At 47.0% G+C, this 14426-nt stretch overlaps 1 protein-coding gene across 12 annotated transcripts; it reads right to left on the reverse strand.

Moving 5' to 3' along the window:
* Window positions 1–1068: 1068 nt before the first annotated feature.
* Window positions 1069–14315, reverse strand: MPZL2 (myelin protein zero like 2). 12 transcript variants are annotated; one of them, XM_089334542.1, is made up of 7 exons: window positions 14152–14315; window positions 10412–10634; window positions 9339–9505; window positions 8849–9059; window positions 5919–6066; window positions 4872–4947; window positions 1069–2671 (listed from the first exon to the last, which is right to left on the reverse strand). In XM_089334542.1, the coding sequence occupies exons 2-6, from the start codon at window positions 10467–10469 to the stop codon at window positions 4884–4886; spliced, it is 648 nt and encodes a 215-aa protein (XP_089190668.1). In that variant the 5' UTR covers window positions 10470–10634; window positions 14152–14315; the 3' UTR covers window positions 1069–2671; window positions 4872–4883. The 12 variants fall into 12 exon arrangements, with proteins under 12 accessions (XP_089190668.1, XP_089190653.1, XP_089190677.1 ...); XM_089334527.1 differs by lacking the exon at window positions 14152–14315 and adding an exon at window positions 12340–12582; XM_089334551.1 differs by lacking the exon at window positions 14152–14315 and adding an exon at window positions 12340–12558 and having other exon boundaries at window positions 10412–10583.
* Between the last annotated feature and the right edge of the window lie 111 nt (window positions 14316–14426).

The raw sequence follows: 14426 nt of genomic DNA on the forward strand, positions 1-14426 counted from the left end.
ACTCAGATAGGAGGTTCTTAATATTTACAGCCATAAAATCCTTTGTTTCAGGAGGAGATGTGTGAAGATAAAGACCCATCTCCTTAAAAACCCCCGGCCTCAACCGGACTGCACGCTCAGCCCTCTGCCTCTCTGCTGAGCTGCCTGCCTGGTCTGGCCAGGTGTACTCCACTGAACCATGTAACCTAGATCCTCCCCGCCCGCCCAGTCTGAGCGACTGTACTCTTTCCCAGGTCCTGTCTGGAGAGGTGCCCATCCATTCTTACGGATGTCCCTTCCCTAATAAACCTTGCTATTTTACCTCCCACTACTCTCTGTCTCACGCCTGAATTCTTGTGCGAAGACAAGAACCCTGCAACTTCTCCGGTAACAAAACCAAGGTGATCATACCGGATCAGTCAAAAGATAACATGTCGCCAGAGTGTGCCTCCAGTCTCTCTGGTCCCTGTCCTTTTTTAATGTCTCTATTACAGCATCTAGAACTAGATGTTTATTAAATTTCCATTGACAGTGACAATTGTGATCAAATTATTATGGCATATGTTAGAGAAAACTGGGAACTGGGACTAGTGCAGCTCTTGGTTGGAAAAACCACCAAGTTACACAGGGGTTGGGGTGACATGAGGTGGAGGTGGCACAGCCCTCTGGCTCAGCCATGAGTCATCTTGTTCCCTGGAATTTCCCGTTCAATCAATGCAGGTGGAGAACAAAAGTCTGCCTCAGCTTTTGGGAAGATTTAATAACTAGTCAACTTCCAACTCCCATGCCTTCACTAGACTTAAAAACTGGTAGTTTTCTCTATAGAGTAATGCAAGAATAAATAGAATGTTACTTCAAAAGACTCCCCGAATTAAGTTATGTTACACATAATTCCAAGCTGTCCATAGCAATGTGACAATTCTGTGGAAATCTGTATACTTTCATTTTTTCAGTAGAAACAAATTATATCCCTTGTTAACTTCCAGGTTGTCTCTACTAAGAAAACTTCTAATGAAGCCAAAATGTATACCCTTCTGTCTTTTGTTATCTGCTATATACATTTTTAAAGATTTGTATATAAGCAAATTATGTAATTAATAATTCTTTATTACTAAAGGTTTATTTACACAGTGTTTAAGGTATAATAAAAAATAAATTACAATACAAAAGTACTCTTTAGGAAGACAGTAAACAACAGGGCCACACTACCCACTGAGTTGTTTAAACAAGACATGAGCTACACCTTTTGCTGGAAAGACTCTCCATGAGTTTTTGCTTCTTTACGCTTACAGAACATCATCCAGCCATCTGCTGGAAGAAATATCCAGTTATGTTTTCAAAGGTTGAATTATGAAGAAAAACATAAAATATGAATTGAAAGTAGCACAGACTTCAAATCTAACTTTTAGTTCCAAAACAGGGCATTGAAACTTTAGTTTTTTGGACAGTATAAAAAGCAGAATGAGACAGGTCTGTAACAAGTTTCAGAAAATGTAAATTATATCGATTTTTTTAAAACATTATTGGAAGACATATCAAGGCTCAGCATATTGAAATACAGATATCCTATTTAAAAATTTCAGTTTGTTAAAAAAAAAATAACATCTGCAGCCCAGTCAATGAAAACTGAAAATACCAACCTGTCAAGTGGCTCATGCACCTACAATTTTAGATGTTTTCTATCCTCTGAATGAATGCTTCTGTAGCTTAAGTTTGGAAAGACACTGAGAAACTAGACACTTTCTAAATGACACTCTCCTTTCAATAGTCCACTTACAAAGACTGGTTTATCTACCAATCGAAGGGGACAAAGAAGAAAATCAGTTTCCTTCAGTTAAAGTAGTTTTGATATAAAGAAAGAGAATAAATAATCTTTTCCAGTTCTCAGAGCTATGTAAAATACAAAATCATCATTTAGAGTAGTTTTTGTTTTCTCCAGCCCTGTTTTTAAAGTTATAATATAATATTTCAGAATCCTCCTATTAAACTCCCTAATGATTCCAGTTTGCCAGTGATCACAGACTTTGATCTGCTATTAGAGATCATTAAATTGGGGTGGGAAACCTAGTAAGGCAAACAGTCACTGTGCATGAAAGACCTATGCTGTTGATTATTCTTTACAATACAAATAAAAGGTGACGAGTGATTCATCCTGAGGTGGCTTTTGCCAGTCTGTTATCAATTATGTAATGCTTCGTACTTACTGTGTAATTAGACTTTCTGATATTGTAAGCCTTGGATTGACAAAAACAAAACAAAACAAAACAAACCTGTCACCTGAGATACTGAAATTCCATAAAAAGGTTGTATCCCGTGAGCCATAAAAATCCAAATGTTGTTTGACAGTTTGTGTTTTGGGTTTACTGTTAATCATTGGGTACATATGTTATAATCCTTAAGGAGTATTTTGGAGCAAAAATGGGGCTTCTCAGTTTACAAGAGCTAATGAGATATGAGCAGTATGTGTACTCTGAAGTCAAGTCAAACCTTCACAGTGAGACTGTCTGAATCTAGCAGTGTTTGCTCAAGAAGAGCCCTATGCAGGCTCCAGAGGGATGTTGCTTATCTAGGCGGGTCTTTGCTGAAGAACTGGTTGGAATTCAGGTCACAAGGGAAAAGCCAAAGTCAAGTTTCCATTAACTTCAAGAGCTATCAGGGTTCTTGTTCTTGGAAATCTTCAGCTTCCTAAAACCTAAAACAAAATTTAAGCAGATAATTTATTTAGGAAGATGCAATGAGTCGCTAGCATTATGCATTACATATACATTATTAAATGTCTTCTCCATTCTGAAGGAAAATATTTTTAATATTATTCTCTCCCTAGTATGTTTTCTCTTTTTTTAAGGTTTATTTGAAGGGCAGAGTGACACAGAGAAATCAGTCTTCCATTTGCTGGCTTACTCCCTAGATACCTGCAACAGCCAGGACTGGGCCAAGCAGAGATCAGGAGCCAGAATCCCATCTGAGTCACCTGCATGGATGGCAATTCCCAAGTACTTGGGCCATCACCTGCTGCCTTCCTAGGTTCCATAGCAGGAAGGTGGATCAACTTGGATGGGAAGCAAAATAGCTGAGACTTGGACCTGCACTTGGCTATGGGATATGAGTGTCACCTGGGCCACAGCAGCAACCACTCCCTAGTTTAATTTTTTTTTTTAAGTTTCTTGTTCCTTATTAATAGTTCTCGGAATCAGCATCCTTAATTCTTAGCTTCTAAGTGCCCTGAATGGATGCTTGGATGCTGGCCCACACTCATGCATTCTATATCATTCCCAACCCCATTACAAACAAAAATCAAAGGTACAGAAAAGTTGAGAAGACAGAGTATGGAATTTACCTAATTTTAAAGCATTTGTTAATCTTACTTTTTTTTAATTGCTGAAGTTTAAAGCAAATTACTGACATTTTTCCCTAAATATTCTAGCATACATTTTTAAAATAGGGACTTTTTTTTCTAAATAACTACATTATCATTATCATACCTAATAAAAACCAATACTAATTCCCTAATGTTATCTACAGTCATAATTTTCATATTTAAGACTTTCTCAATTACCCCTCCAACTACTTTTTCAACCAGTTTGTTCAAACTAGCATTTTCTAGTCAAGGATTTCATGTTACACTTGATTGTGTTCATCTCTTCCATTTAATCTAAAATGAACCTCCTGGGTATTTCCTATGACCTTGGCTTGATAGAGAATCCACTTGATTTTAAAAAGGCAACAGCATTTGGCAAAAACTTCCCCCCCAAAATTTGAGTTTCCTGGTTTTACAAGACAATCATTTTCTTTGTATTCTATTTATAAGTTCTTGAGGTCTTTCACTGGAGCTTTGCTATTAAAATGTTGATTCTCTTTGCAACTAATAATAGTCTATAAAAGTTTCCACCCATTTAGGAGAGCCAAAAGAATCTTTACAGGCTGATGTTACAAATGTCAAGAATTTTATTATGAGTACAAGATTCAAGCTTGCACACCTTGATTTACATCTAGGAACTAAATGTGTGGACCTACATTAGAGAATGGAACAAATTCTGAGCATATGAAAAGTATATTATGCTACTTTTTAAGCCTGATAAATCTGGAAACAAACAAAAAAAAAACAAAATTATGTATAGCTAGAACTATATTCATAGTCCCAATAACTAAATGAGAGGCATTGAAAACATTTCCAAACAGTACAGAAACTGGCTTATTTTTTTTTTAATTTTTGACAGGCAGAGGGGACAGTGAGAGAGAGAGAGAGAGAGAGAGACAGAGAGAGAAAGGTCTTCCTTTTGCCGTTGGTTCACCATCCAATGGCCACCGCAGCCAGCTCATCACACTGATCTGATGGCAGGGGCCAGGTGCTTCTCCTGGTCTCCCATGGGGTGCAGGGCCCAAGCACCTGGGCCATCCTCCACTGCACTCCCTGGCCACAGCACAGAGCTGGCCTGGAAGAGGGGCAACCGGGACAGAATCCGGCGCCCCGACCAGGACTAGAACCCGGTGTGCCGGTACCACAAGGCGGAGGATTCACCTATTGAGCCACAGCGCCGACCTGCTTATAATTTTAAAAACCCAAACAAGCAAGTCTAATCTTTTCATTTTAAAAATGAGATTTATTTATCCATGTTCAAAGTTTATTGCTAATGATGATGATGGTAAATATAATCCCAAGCCCTCAAATAACTGCAGAATTCTGTTTTAATGGCAGTCAAGTCTAGCTTCTTAATCTTTTGCACAAAATACGCTCGAAGGGGAGCCACCCACAAGACTACTAGAAGACTTTTATCTCCCAACTGAACTCCTCTAGTTTCATAGAGGAAACACCTAACAGCCATTTAAGGTAAACTGGGATATTCACATTAGAGATGTACCAGACAGAGAAGGATGAGGTCTGTGAACCTTACCATCTAGGAATGTTAATCTATATCTTCCAAATAAACAGAGACCTTTTTTTCTTGGTTGAGTCTTTCCTCTTCTTTTCTGTAACAAAGAATCAGAAACCAATTTTCAGGTGAACAAGAAAGAAGCAAGGGTATCTCTTCTCTCTGCTCTTCTCTCTCTCCAATAAACCCTTTCCCTTACTAAAAAAAAAAAAAAAAAAAGCAGCAGCAGCAGCAAGGGTGGCAAATCCTATGGAAGCTGCAGGGAAGGTGTTCTCGACCCCAGGTATTTGAACTTAGGCACTTTTCAGCCATTCACATGGGAGACCCAATGAGTTCCTGGCTCAGACCTGGCTGTTGCAAGCATTTGGGGAGTGAACCAGCTGATGTGGAAGATCTGTCTCTCTCTCACTCTACCTTTCAAATAAATAAATGACTGAATCTTTAATGTAAAAAAAAAAAAAAAGGGCCACCTATTTTATGGTTCTTAAATGTCTACAATAGTTCAATAGTTAAATCCATATAGACAGGGGCTGGTGAGAGGGAAGAATAGGATGTAGGGACTAAAGGATATGGAATTTCTTGTGGGGGGAGGGTTGAAAAGGTTCTGAAACAGACAATTATTGCACAAGTTTGAGAATACTAAAAGGGTACATTTTATGGTATGTAAATTTTTCTCAATTTTAAAATAATTGTTGGGCACCTACTGTCAACACAGCACTTTCCTAAGCCTTGATTCATAGCAAGCCTGCTACCTGTCTAGCCCAGCAGTTCTTACCAATGTGTGATTCACTGTAAAAGCAAGGGATTACTTTACATAAGCAGATTTTTATAACATCAAATCTCACATGGTAAAGAAATCCTATGATGAAATCTTCTGTAAAATTAAGAAACCTTTTATAAAGTCACTGCTCACACCCTAATTTATCCTTCCTCTGAACTTGAATTATTTCATACAAGGTTTGCCCAAGGAGAAAACATCTGTTTAACAATTCTTTTGCCCACTTGCAAAACACCAAGAGTCACGGGAAGAGAGTGTCAGAAGATTTTCCCAAAACTCCCCAGGCTTACGATTGTATCTCCACCACTTTATGAGCTTCTTCGGCCCATCGCTTTTTCCGGAAATGCTGGAAGAGGACCACCCCAATGACTATGATGACCATCAGCGCACAGGCAGAGCCAATGGCGAGCGCCAGGAAGTAGATCTCAGAGAAGCGCGCTTTGAAGAGAAACACATGCGGTGACCAAGTCAGGCTCCTAAGATGACTGTGATGAAATCTAAAGACGTAGTAGCAATGCATTTCTTCCTGAAGCAGGGCCTTCCTTCCCCCTACCTTTATGTATAAAACACCACATCACCTCGGAAGCCCAGGAGCACCGGGAAAGTCTACTTCCCCAAGTGTGGTCCTAGGAGTGGCAGCCACAGCCACTAAAAACTTAGAAATGCAAATTCCCAGGCCCCACCCCAGACTTACAGAAGGAGAAATGCTATGGGTGGGGCCTCAGTGATGTGTTTTGATGTGTCCTCCAGGGAACTGCAAGGAACCCTGGAGTTCTGAGAACTAGGGGTTCAACTACCTGGTGGGGTAAGGTTCTTGCTGGCCTAGTGCCCAACCCACTTCTCCCCGACTCCGTCTGCTCGTCTGCTCGCCTCTGTCAGCCATTTATTTATTTAGATGTATTAAGGGCCTACTGTGTTCCAGGCACTGTGGTGGATCAGTAACTAGAGTTCAGTGGGTAAATGATGAAAGACATAATGAGTCTCTGAGGCCCAGTGATCCTGTCCTTTATCTTTTTTTTTTTTTTTTTTTTTTGGACAGGCGGAGTGGACAGTGAGAGATAGACAGAGAGAAAGGTCTTCCTTTGCCGTTGGTTCACCCTCCAATGGCCGCCGCGGCCGGCACACTGCGGCCAGCACACCGCGCTGATCTGATGGCAGGAGCCAGGTACTTATCCTGGTCTCCCATGGGGTGCAGGGCCCAAGTTCTTGGGCCATCCTCCACTGCACTCCCTGGCCACAGCACAGAGCTGGCCTGGAAGAGGGGCAACTGGGACAGAATCCAGCGCCCCGACCGGGACTAGAACCCGGTGTGCCGGCGCCGCAAGGTGGAGGAGTAGCCTAGTGAGCCGCGGCGCCGGCCTCTGTCCTTTATCTTGATTTCTCAATAAAGTGCCCAGAGCCAAAAAGGACCTTAAAGAATGCCTAGCCCCAGGAGTTTCCAGCCTAGAGCTGATGAAGGGTGGAGGAGAGGAGAGGCCCACAAGCCCACATAATCCGTATCACGTGTGTGTGTCTCCATCTCTGTGGGAACTGGCCCACAGCTTTCATTAGATTATCAGAGAGCAGTGACCCTGATATATTGGAGAACCCTTGCTTTCTTGCTCAGCTCGTTCATTTTGTGGATGAAGAAACTGAGATCCGAAGGCATGAATACTTCTGGCAATGCTCCAAGGTCACCAGCTCTCTGCTGGGAGGGCCTTGAGGGATGGCTGTAAACTCCACAGGGTGGGCATTGGGCCAAGCGGTTAAGATGCCCACATTCCACAGTGGAGCACCGGGGTTCACTATGCAGCTCCGCGCCTGACTCCAGCTTCCTGCTAATGCAGACCCTGGGAGGCAGCAGTGACAGCTCAAGTGACTGGGTCTCTACCACCCCTGTGGGGGACACAGGTTGTGTTCCTGACTCAGTTCCAGCCCTGGCTCTTTCAGGCTTTTGAGGAGTGAACCAGTGGAACATTGCTGTTTCTCCCCTTCTATCTGTTTAATTCTCAAAAGAAAAGTAATTTAAAAATAAATAAAACCATAAACTGTTGATAGGAATTAAAGGAGGAATGCTCAGCACTTTGCAGGCTTATACACTGAAGGTAGTAAGACTATATGTTGGTGGGGTGGATGCTGTGGCATAGCACGTAAGGCTGCTGCCTGCAGTGCTGGCATCCCATGTGGGCCTGGTTTGAGTCCCTGCTGCTCCACTTCCAATCCAGCTCTCTGCTATGGCCTGGGAAAGCAAAAGAGGATGGCCCAAGTCCTTGGGCCCCTGCACCCACGTGGGAAACCCAGAGGAAGCTCCTGGCTTCGGATTGGCACAGCTCTGGCCATTGCAGCCATCTGGGGAGTGAACCAGTGGATGGAAGACCCCTCTCTCTCTCTCCCTCTCTGTAACTCTGCCTCATAAATAAATAAATCTTTGAAAAATACTGTGTGTTGGTTAAGAGCATACACTCAGAGCTAGGTAAAGATACCAGCTACCATTTACTAGATGTAGGATTTGGAGTAACTAACTTCTTTGAGCCTCAGCTTTCTCAGGAATAGATAACAATATCTATTCCTTGGGTTCTTAACAAAAATAATTCAGGTAAGTTGTTCCATGCTGTACCTGCCCAGAATAAACAATGTGTGGGAGTTATGACAATTCTTAGTACAATTCACACTTCGGGAAGCCTTTACATTGGCACTGGCCAGCTGACATGACTGTGGGCGAGCAACTTGACCTCTAGGAGCCTCATTTCCATCACGGGGAGGAATGGGAGGCACTGGATGCATAATAAACAGATGCGGTGCGTGAAGGTTAAACTGTGGGAAGTACTCGGTGAACGCTGGCTACCACTGCTGGGACCTGCCTCCTAGGGTGGTGCGAGCATTAAATGAGATCGTACTTGTCCCACAGTTCCGACCGAGTACTCTGTAAGTATCTTGAATAAGTAAGTGAATGAACAGACCCATTGTGAGTCCTTTATCAGGGCACTGCTTCCTCTGCCTTCCCCGATTTCAATGGATTTTTGTAAAAGAGCCCCTGGAATCCTCCTTCCTTTCTGTTTCTTTCCACAGCAACTGGACAAAGCCTTTCTCTTTTCACCCCGAGGCTGTTCAGTCACCCTGGGAAGTCCCCAGCTCCAAGCACTGGGCGCTCTCTCTACCGTTTCGGCCTTCACAGCACACTGCCCCTCTCCGCCCTAGCAGCTCTCACACTTCCCAGAACCTCTGTCCCTGCGTAACCTACCAGTGTGCACCACGCTGAGCCGGATCTCCCCTATCAGCCCGTCAACATCGGGTGGGTTCTTCACCTGGCAGGTGTACGTCCCGTTGTCGTCGAACTGCAGCTTCCAGAGCAGGATGGAGACATCGTACCGCTCAAGGTTCCCGTCCCAGGCCACCCGGTCCTTGAACCGCCCACTCGTGGGTTTGAAGGGATCCATATGGTAGTAGAATACCTAGCGGGGAGAGATGGCATAGGGTCTTGCTTCTCCAGCACCGCGGCAAGGAGGCTGAGATGGTGGGAACGGAAGGAACACAACAGCGCAGGCACCGCCCTGCCAGCGGATCTCCTGCTGCCCCTTCCCGGCCTCTCTCTCTAGCTCTCTGCGCCAACAATTGTTTCCCTGCTTAACCCTGTGCCTGTTGCTTCGGCAAGCACAGGAAAGGCAAGCGAAGCCGGCTGGCTTGTCACTTTCTTCACAAGGGTCCCAGGAAAATGACAACAATCTACTCACAAACTGCTCCGGCCCTCCATCTTGAGGACGAAAATTCCAGGTCACCGTGAGGGCATCGCCCACGGGAGCAAAGCTGGAGAAAGTGCATTTTAAACGAGCATCTGTCCCGTTAACAGCCTCCAGCACCCGGGAGGTGTAAATTTCCACAGCTGCTGCGGGCCCGTGAGCTGCAGTGAAGGGAAAGGAAGGGTTAAAAGGGATGGAGCTGACACTTGGAAAAGAAACTTCCAGGAAGGACATCTCATTCTTACTTCACCCAGAGGCACTGCCAGCAACTCCCGCCAACTTTTCAGTCTGCATCCTCCTGCCTGTATCTGCCTTCACTTTCCCATTCCACCCCACGATTAAAAATACCACCCAGCCCCAGTGTCATGGTACCAACTTAAACTGGTACAGCAAGCTGCCAACGCTGCCCAAAAAAAAAAATAAAGCGCAAATCGTTAACCCTGATTAGCCACGTTCTGTATAGTAGGTAAGACGGCATGCAGCAGGTCGGTGTCCAGAAAGGGTCCTTGTTATGTGGACTTCACGCTGCGGAAACGGGACTGGTCAGCTCCAGACCGCTGAAGCTCGGCTGTACCCCAGGACCTGCCGCCCCGCGTGGCGCTCTGGCCACTATATTTACATTTAGAATGTGTGCGTTGGGGCAGCTCCAAAAAAACCACAGCGGGTCCCTTCCTCTCTCTTTAACAATCAACTTTCCAAGTGCCCCAAGAGGCCCAGAGGAGACCCACCCCTAGAAATCCAAGTGCCAAAGTCGTGCTGAGTCCTGCCAGCAGGGAGAAGCTGAGAATGGCCACACACACACACACACACACACACACACACAAAATGGTGTGTAACCTGAGATCAGAAAGCCATCCTCTGTGCAGGAACACACCTAAACCTGTTTTTCCCAAAGTAGCTCCCCCAAAACAGCCCACCGCCTTCGGCTTCAGTAAAGTCCCAGCTAAGACGAACTGCACCTGTGGCCCAAGCTCCCAAACAAAACTCTCTCGACTTCTCAGGCAATGAGTTCACTTAATGGGCTAGGGTGGAGGGAAGAAACGCTGAGCAAAGCCCACGGCTCTTACCTGCGAGCTGTAAGCCAAGGAGCAGCAGAAACACGCGCGTGGGGCTCGTGCCATACATGAGGGAAACCCAGGCCTGGCCCCGGAGACCAGACCCGGGCAGACCGAGGGCGCCGACACTCTCGCGGCCGCTCGGGGAGGAGCAGGCAATGTTTTCGGCCGGAGAGCTCCTCACCTATGGGAATTTGAGCTCGCTTGAGTCATCCCGCTGGCCCGGTGCTCGGGGCTGGAATGAAAGGTGGGGCCTAAGCTCCTGGCGCCCTCCTCCCCTCCCCCCTCTCACCCTCCGCACCGCGAGCACCCAAACCCTGCAGCTCCTCTCTCTCTCAGCTTCTCAGCTCGTCTGACTGGGCTGTGGCCTCTGAATGGCCTCGGAAACAGCCAGAGGAGGTGGTGCCAGATTGAAATGTCCCAGGCTGCTTCAGGTTTGGCCCACACACACACCCTGTCTTAAAGGAGGCTTTAGGCTTGTCTGGGAAGTGAATGTTGAAACCACCTGCACTTCCCAGAGCATTGCCCGGGGGCCCTTTTAGCCCGGGGTTGGAGCCGCTTGACTCTGCTGTCAGAATTCCTTAGGAGCCTCTGTGGTCCCAAGCTCCTTCCACTGCTCCCCTGCATTTTAGCCCAACAACGTAAGCTCTGGGATTTCTGCACCGGTCTGACCGGTAGCTTTCCCTGAGACTCAGCTGAAAATAAACTGACCAAATCAAACCTCATTGTTTAAGGATCCTGACCTCTGCAGGATTTAAAGAACCAGGACGTCACCCCTCCCACCTACCCCCACCCCACCCCTTCCTGCTCATTCACCTGCCGGCTCAGTACAAGTCACAACAGGATTTTTGGCTGAGGACTTCACTTCCCCAGCACCCCCAGTGAAGTGTTCCCATTTGATCTGAGCGCAGGGAGGGCGAGTGATCGCCCCCCAGAGGGGCGCAGCAGATAAATGGCGAAACTGGGGCTCTCCTGGCTCTTAAGTCAAGTGCTCTTCCCACACAATGACACCTAGGGAGAGGATGCCCAAGGAAGAGATTTTCATAGTAGCTTTTCCTGCATCAGATTTCCCCTGCCTTGGTCAGGGGGGCCCTCTGTCTGGGGAATTCAAGGAGACAAGCAGCCTCCTAGCTGGGAAAGAGGGTGGGTCCTTGTTGCAGACTAAGGGAGCCGGGTGGAGACTACACCCGTTGTTAAGAGGGTGGCTTGACCAGCAATGTTCTGAACTGAGAAGGCATTGCCCTTCTCCCTGGATTAGCCTTTAAACACTCTGCAATGATTCATGCACTCTCCCGCTGAGCCCTGGGACCCAGAGGGCTGCCCGGAGGGGAAGCAGGGAGCAGGCGGAGTAGGAAAATAAAACATAAAGAAGAAGATGGCACCAAAAGAGAATGAAAGTTACAGAAGCGAAGGGGCAGGGTCGGGGGGAGGAGCACAGGGGAAAGATGACTTGGGCTTGGAGCAAAAGCAGATGGCCAAGAACAAAAATTCATTGTTAGAACTGAGAACCCCAGGGGCCACCCCCGATGGAGATCAGCTGCGAGCCAGCAGGCCAGTGCGCCAGCAAGAACGCCCTGTGATGGGCCCATCTGAAAACAGAGTGCCTGCCACCTTCGTCAAAGGTGACACCAAACAACCTACACTCAGAACGCTGGGGACCTTTAAAATGGTGATGAGGAGGGGAGACAGCCTTTCTTGTACATAGGACATAGCCCCAGAAGCCTGAGCAAAAAAAAAAAAAAAAAAAAAAAGATGAAGGCAAACTTGATCTTCTCGGTTGCCTTTCAACTTCATGCAGCTCCGGAGGATGGAGAGGGAGAGCCTGGGGTTTTGGAGCCCACAGCCAAGTGCAGAATGTGGTGAGAGGTAGAGTTACAGGGAGCTGAGGAGCACAATGCAGAGAGCAGGTGAGGAATCGGGGCAGCAGCAGTGGAACAAACCTCCCGTTGTGGCCGCAGGAGAACCTCTCCAAAGGTAGCCAGGCACTCTGAGAGCTGGCGGCCAGCCCAGCTCGGATCCACTGCTCCGCAGAGTTCAGGTCCCTGGCTCAGTGCCCAGCAACGCCCTGATTCCTTCCAGTTAGCAGGAGGGGCTCCTCCTCGCCCTGCTCCCCCGCTGGGTGAAGAAAGAGGCCGAGGCTGGAACTCCTGTAACGAAGAAAACGCTACAGAAGAGGCGTGTCTGTCCCCGGGCCACCAGAGCGGGACTTTGATCAAACTTGCAGTTGGTCAGGAAGAAGCAAAGTGCTCCGCGCCACTGCCTCTTCCCCAAGAAACATCCTCATTGTCCCGAAAATGTGTGACATCCCGAAGTTCTGCAGTGCCTCCTCTGCCCCAGCTCTACACACTTTGCTAAAATATCTCTAGTGGCTCTCCAGATCCTGGCCAGGGGGCTCAGAAGACGCAAGGCCAGCTGGCCTGTTTCAGTATCCATAAAATCTGTCTTTCTCAACATCTGAGGCAAAAATGTTTGCTTTGCCTTTTTTTTTTTTTAAGATGAAACCAGCATGCTGTGAAGCAAGGAAAACAAATAATTTAGCTTTCAGGGTTTCAGGGTGACTCAAATAAAGCATTTGTGTACTTAGATGTTTCTGCCCATATGTCCTACTAAGAAAATACTAGGGGGCCGGCGCTGTGGCGTAATGGGTAAGGCCGCCGGCTATAGTGCCGGCATCCCATAAGGGCGCCCATTCGAGTCCCAGCTGCTCCACTTCTGATCCAGCTCTCTGCTATGGCCTGGGAAAGCAGTAGAGGATGGTCCAAGTCTTTGGGCCCCTGCACCCGCATGGGAGACCAGGAAGAAGCTCCTGGCTCCTGGATTCAGATAGGCTCAGCTCCCCGTTGCAGCCATCTGGGAAGTGAACCAGCAGATACCAGATCTCTCTCTCTCTCTCTCTCTGCCTCTCCTTCTCTATGTAACTCTTTCAAATAAATAAATCTTAAAAAATAAAAAACCTGAATACACAGGAATTCTGGAAATAGCGAGGAGAAGCAGAGACCTTCCCATTGGGGCCAATGGGGTGGGAACATTGTATTCACGGGGAGTGGCAGCAATTCCTCCAACCTCAGGCACAGGCACGAGGGGCAGGCCCTGAGAGAGGCTGAGCCCGCATGGCCGGAGCCCTCACTCACCATCTGAGGAGCATGAACTTGATTCTGACAAATGCACAGTTGAGGGTGGCTGACGTGTGACCCAGTGGCACGCCCAGAGAGGACGAGGGAGCTCCAGACCCCTCCCCACAGGCCCTGCCCTGGGCACCTCTGCACCTGCAGCCTTTTAATAGCCTTGATCATAAACAAGTAAGCAGTTAAGTGCCTGTGTGCCAAGAACAGCCTCCCTAGAATGGAATTACTTTGGTATTTCCAAAGAAAAAAAGAAAACAGAACCGAAGCCTGGGGACACCAACCACTTACTCTCCAGGCTTTCTCAGGGGCCTGCCCAGAAGCCGGGCTGAAAACACAGACCCAACAGCTGCTCTCAGGACACCAAGGGACTCCCTGCTGGCCCTAACCAACTCCAGTCTACAGCACCCTTTCTTGAAACACGCTGTGTTTCCAGAGCTTTTCAAGAAAGCCGGGCTCCAAGCCCCAAATAGCAGGTGCGTCCCCTTCGGTCCTCCTCGCCTCGTATTTCCTGTCCTGGAAATGTCCCATAGTGGGTCTGAACCTGAGATTGAGCTCTCGACGGTTAGCAAAACTGGGGGAGGGACGCTCTCCTCCCTCCCTCCCTCCCTCACTACAGCTCACACTCACCTCTCAGAGAGGCCTGGAGGCCCTGCTCCTCTCCTAATTAAGAAAGGAGCCGCACTGGTGCATTAACCAGCCCTAGGAAGACTCTTCCCTTACTCCCAGGGAAGTGAGGTGGCTTGCACAGGGCTCCAGAGACACTGAAGACTCTCAGGTAAAGGGCCCTGGACCTATAAAAACATAAATTGAGCAACAAATATACCACTTACAGTAGCTTTGAAATAAAAATTCTGGGTTTTTGAGTTCTCTTCTTTTGAGAAAAGTAATAGGTGAATGATTCA

The sequence above is a fragment of the Oryctolagus cuniculus genome, chromosome 1 (genome assembly GCF_051225735.1).
Source record: "Oryctolagus cuniculus isolate XC-2025 breed Fujian yellow rabbit chromosome 1, ASM5122573v1, whole genome shotgun sequence".
Classification (NCBI taxonomy): Eukaryota; Metazoa; Chordata; class Mammalia; order Lagomorpha; family Leporidae; genus Oryctolagus; species Oryctolagus cuniculus.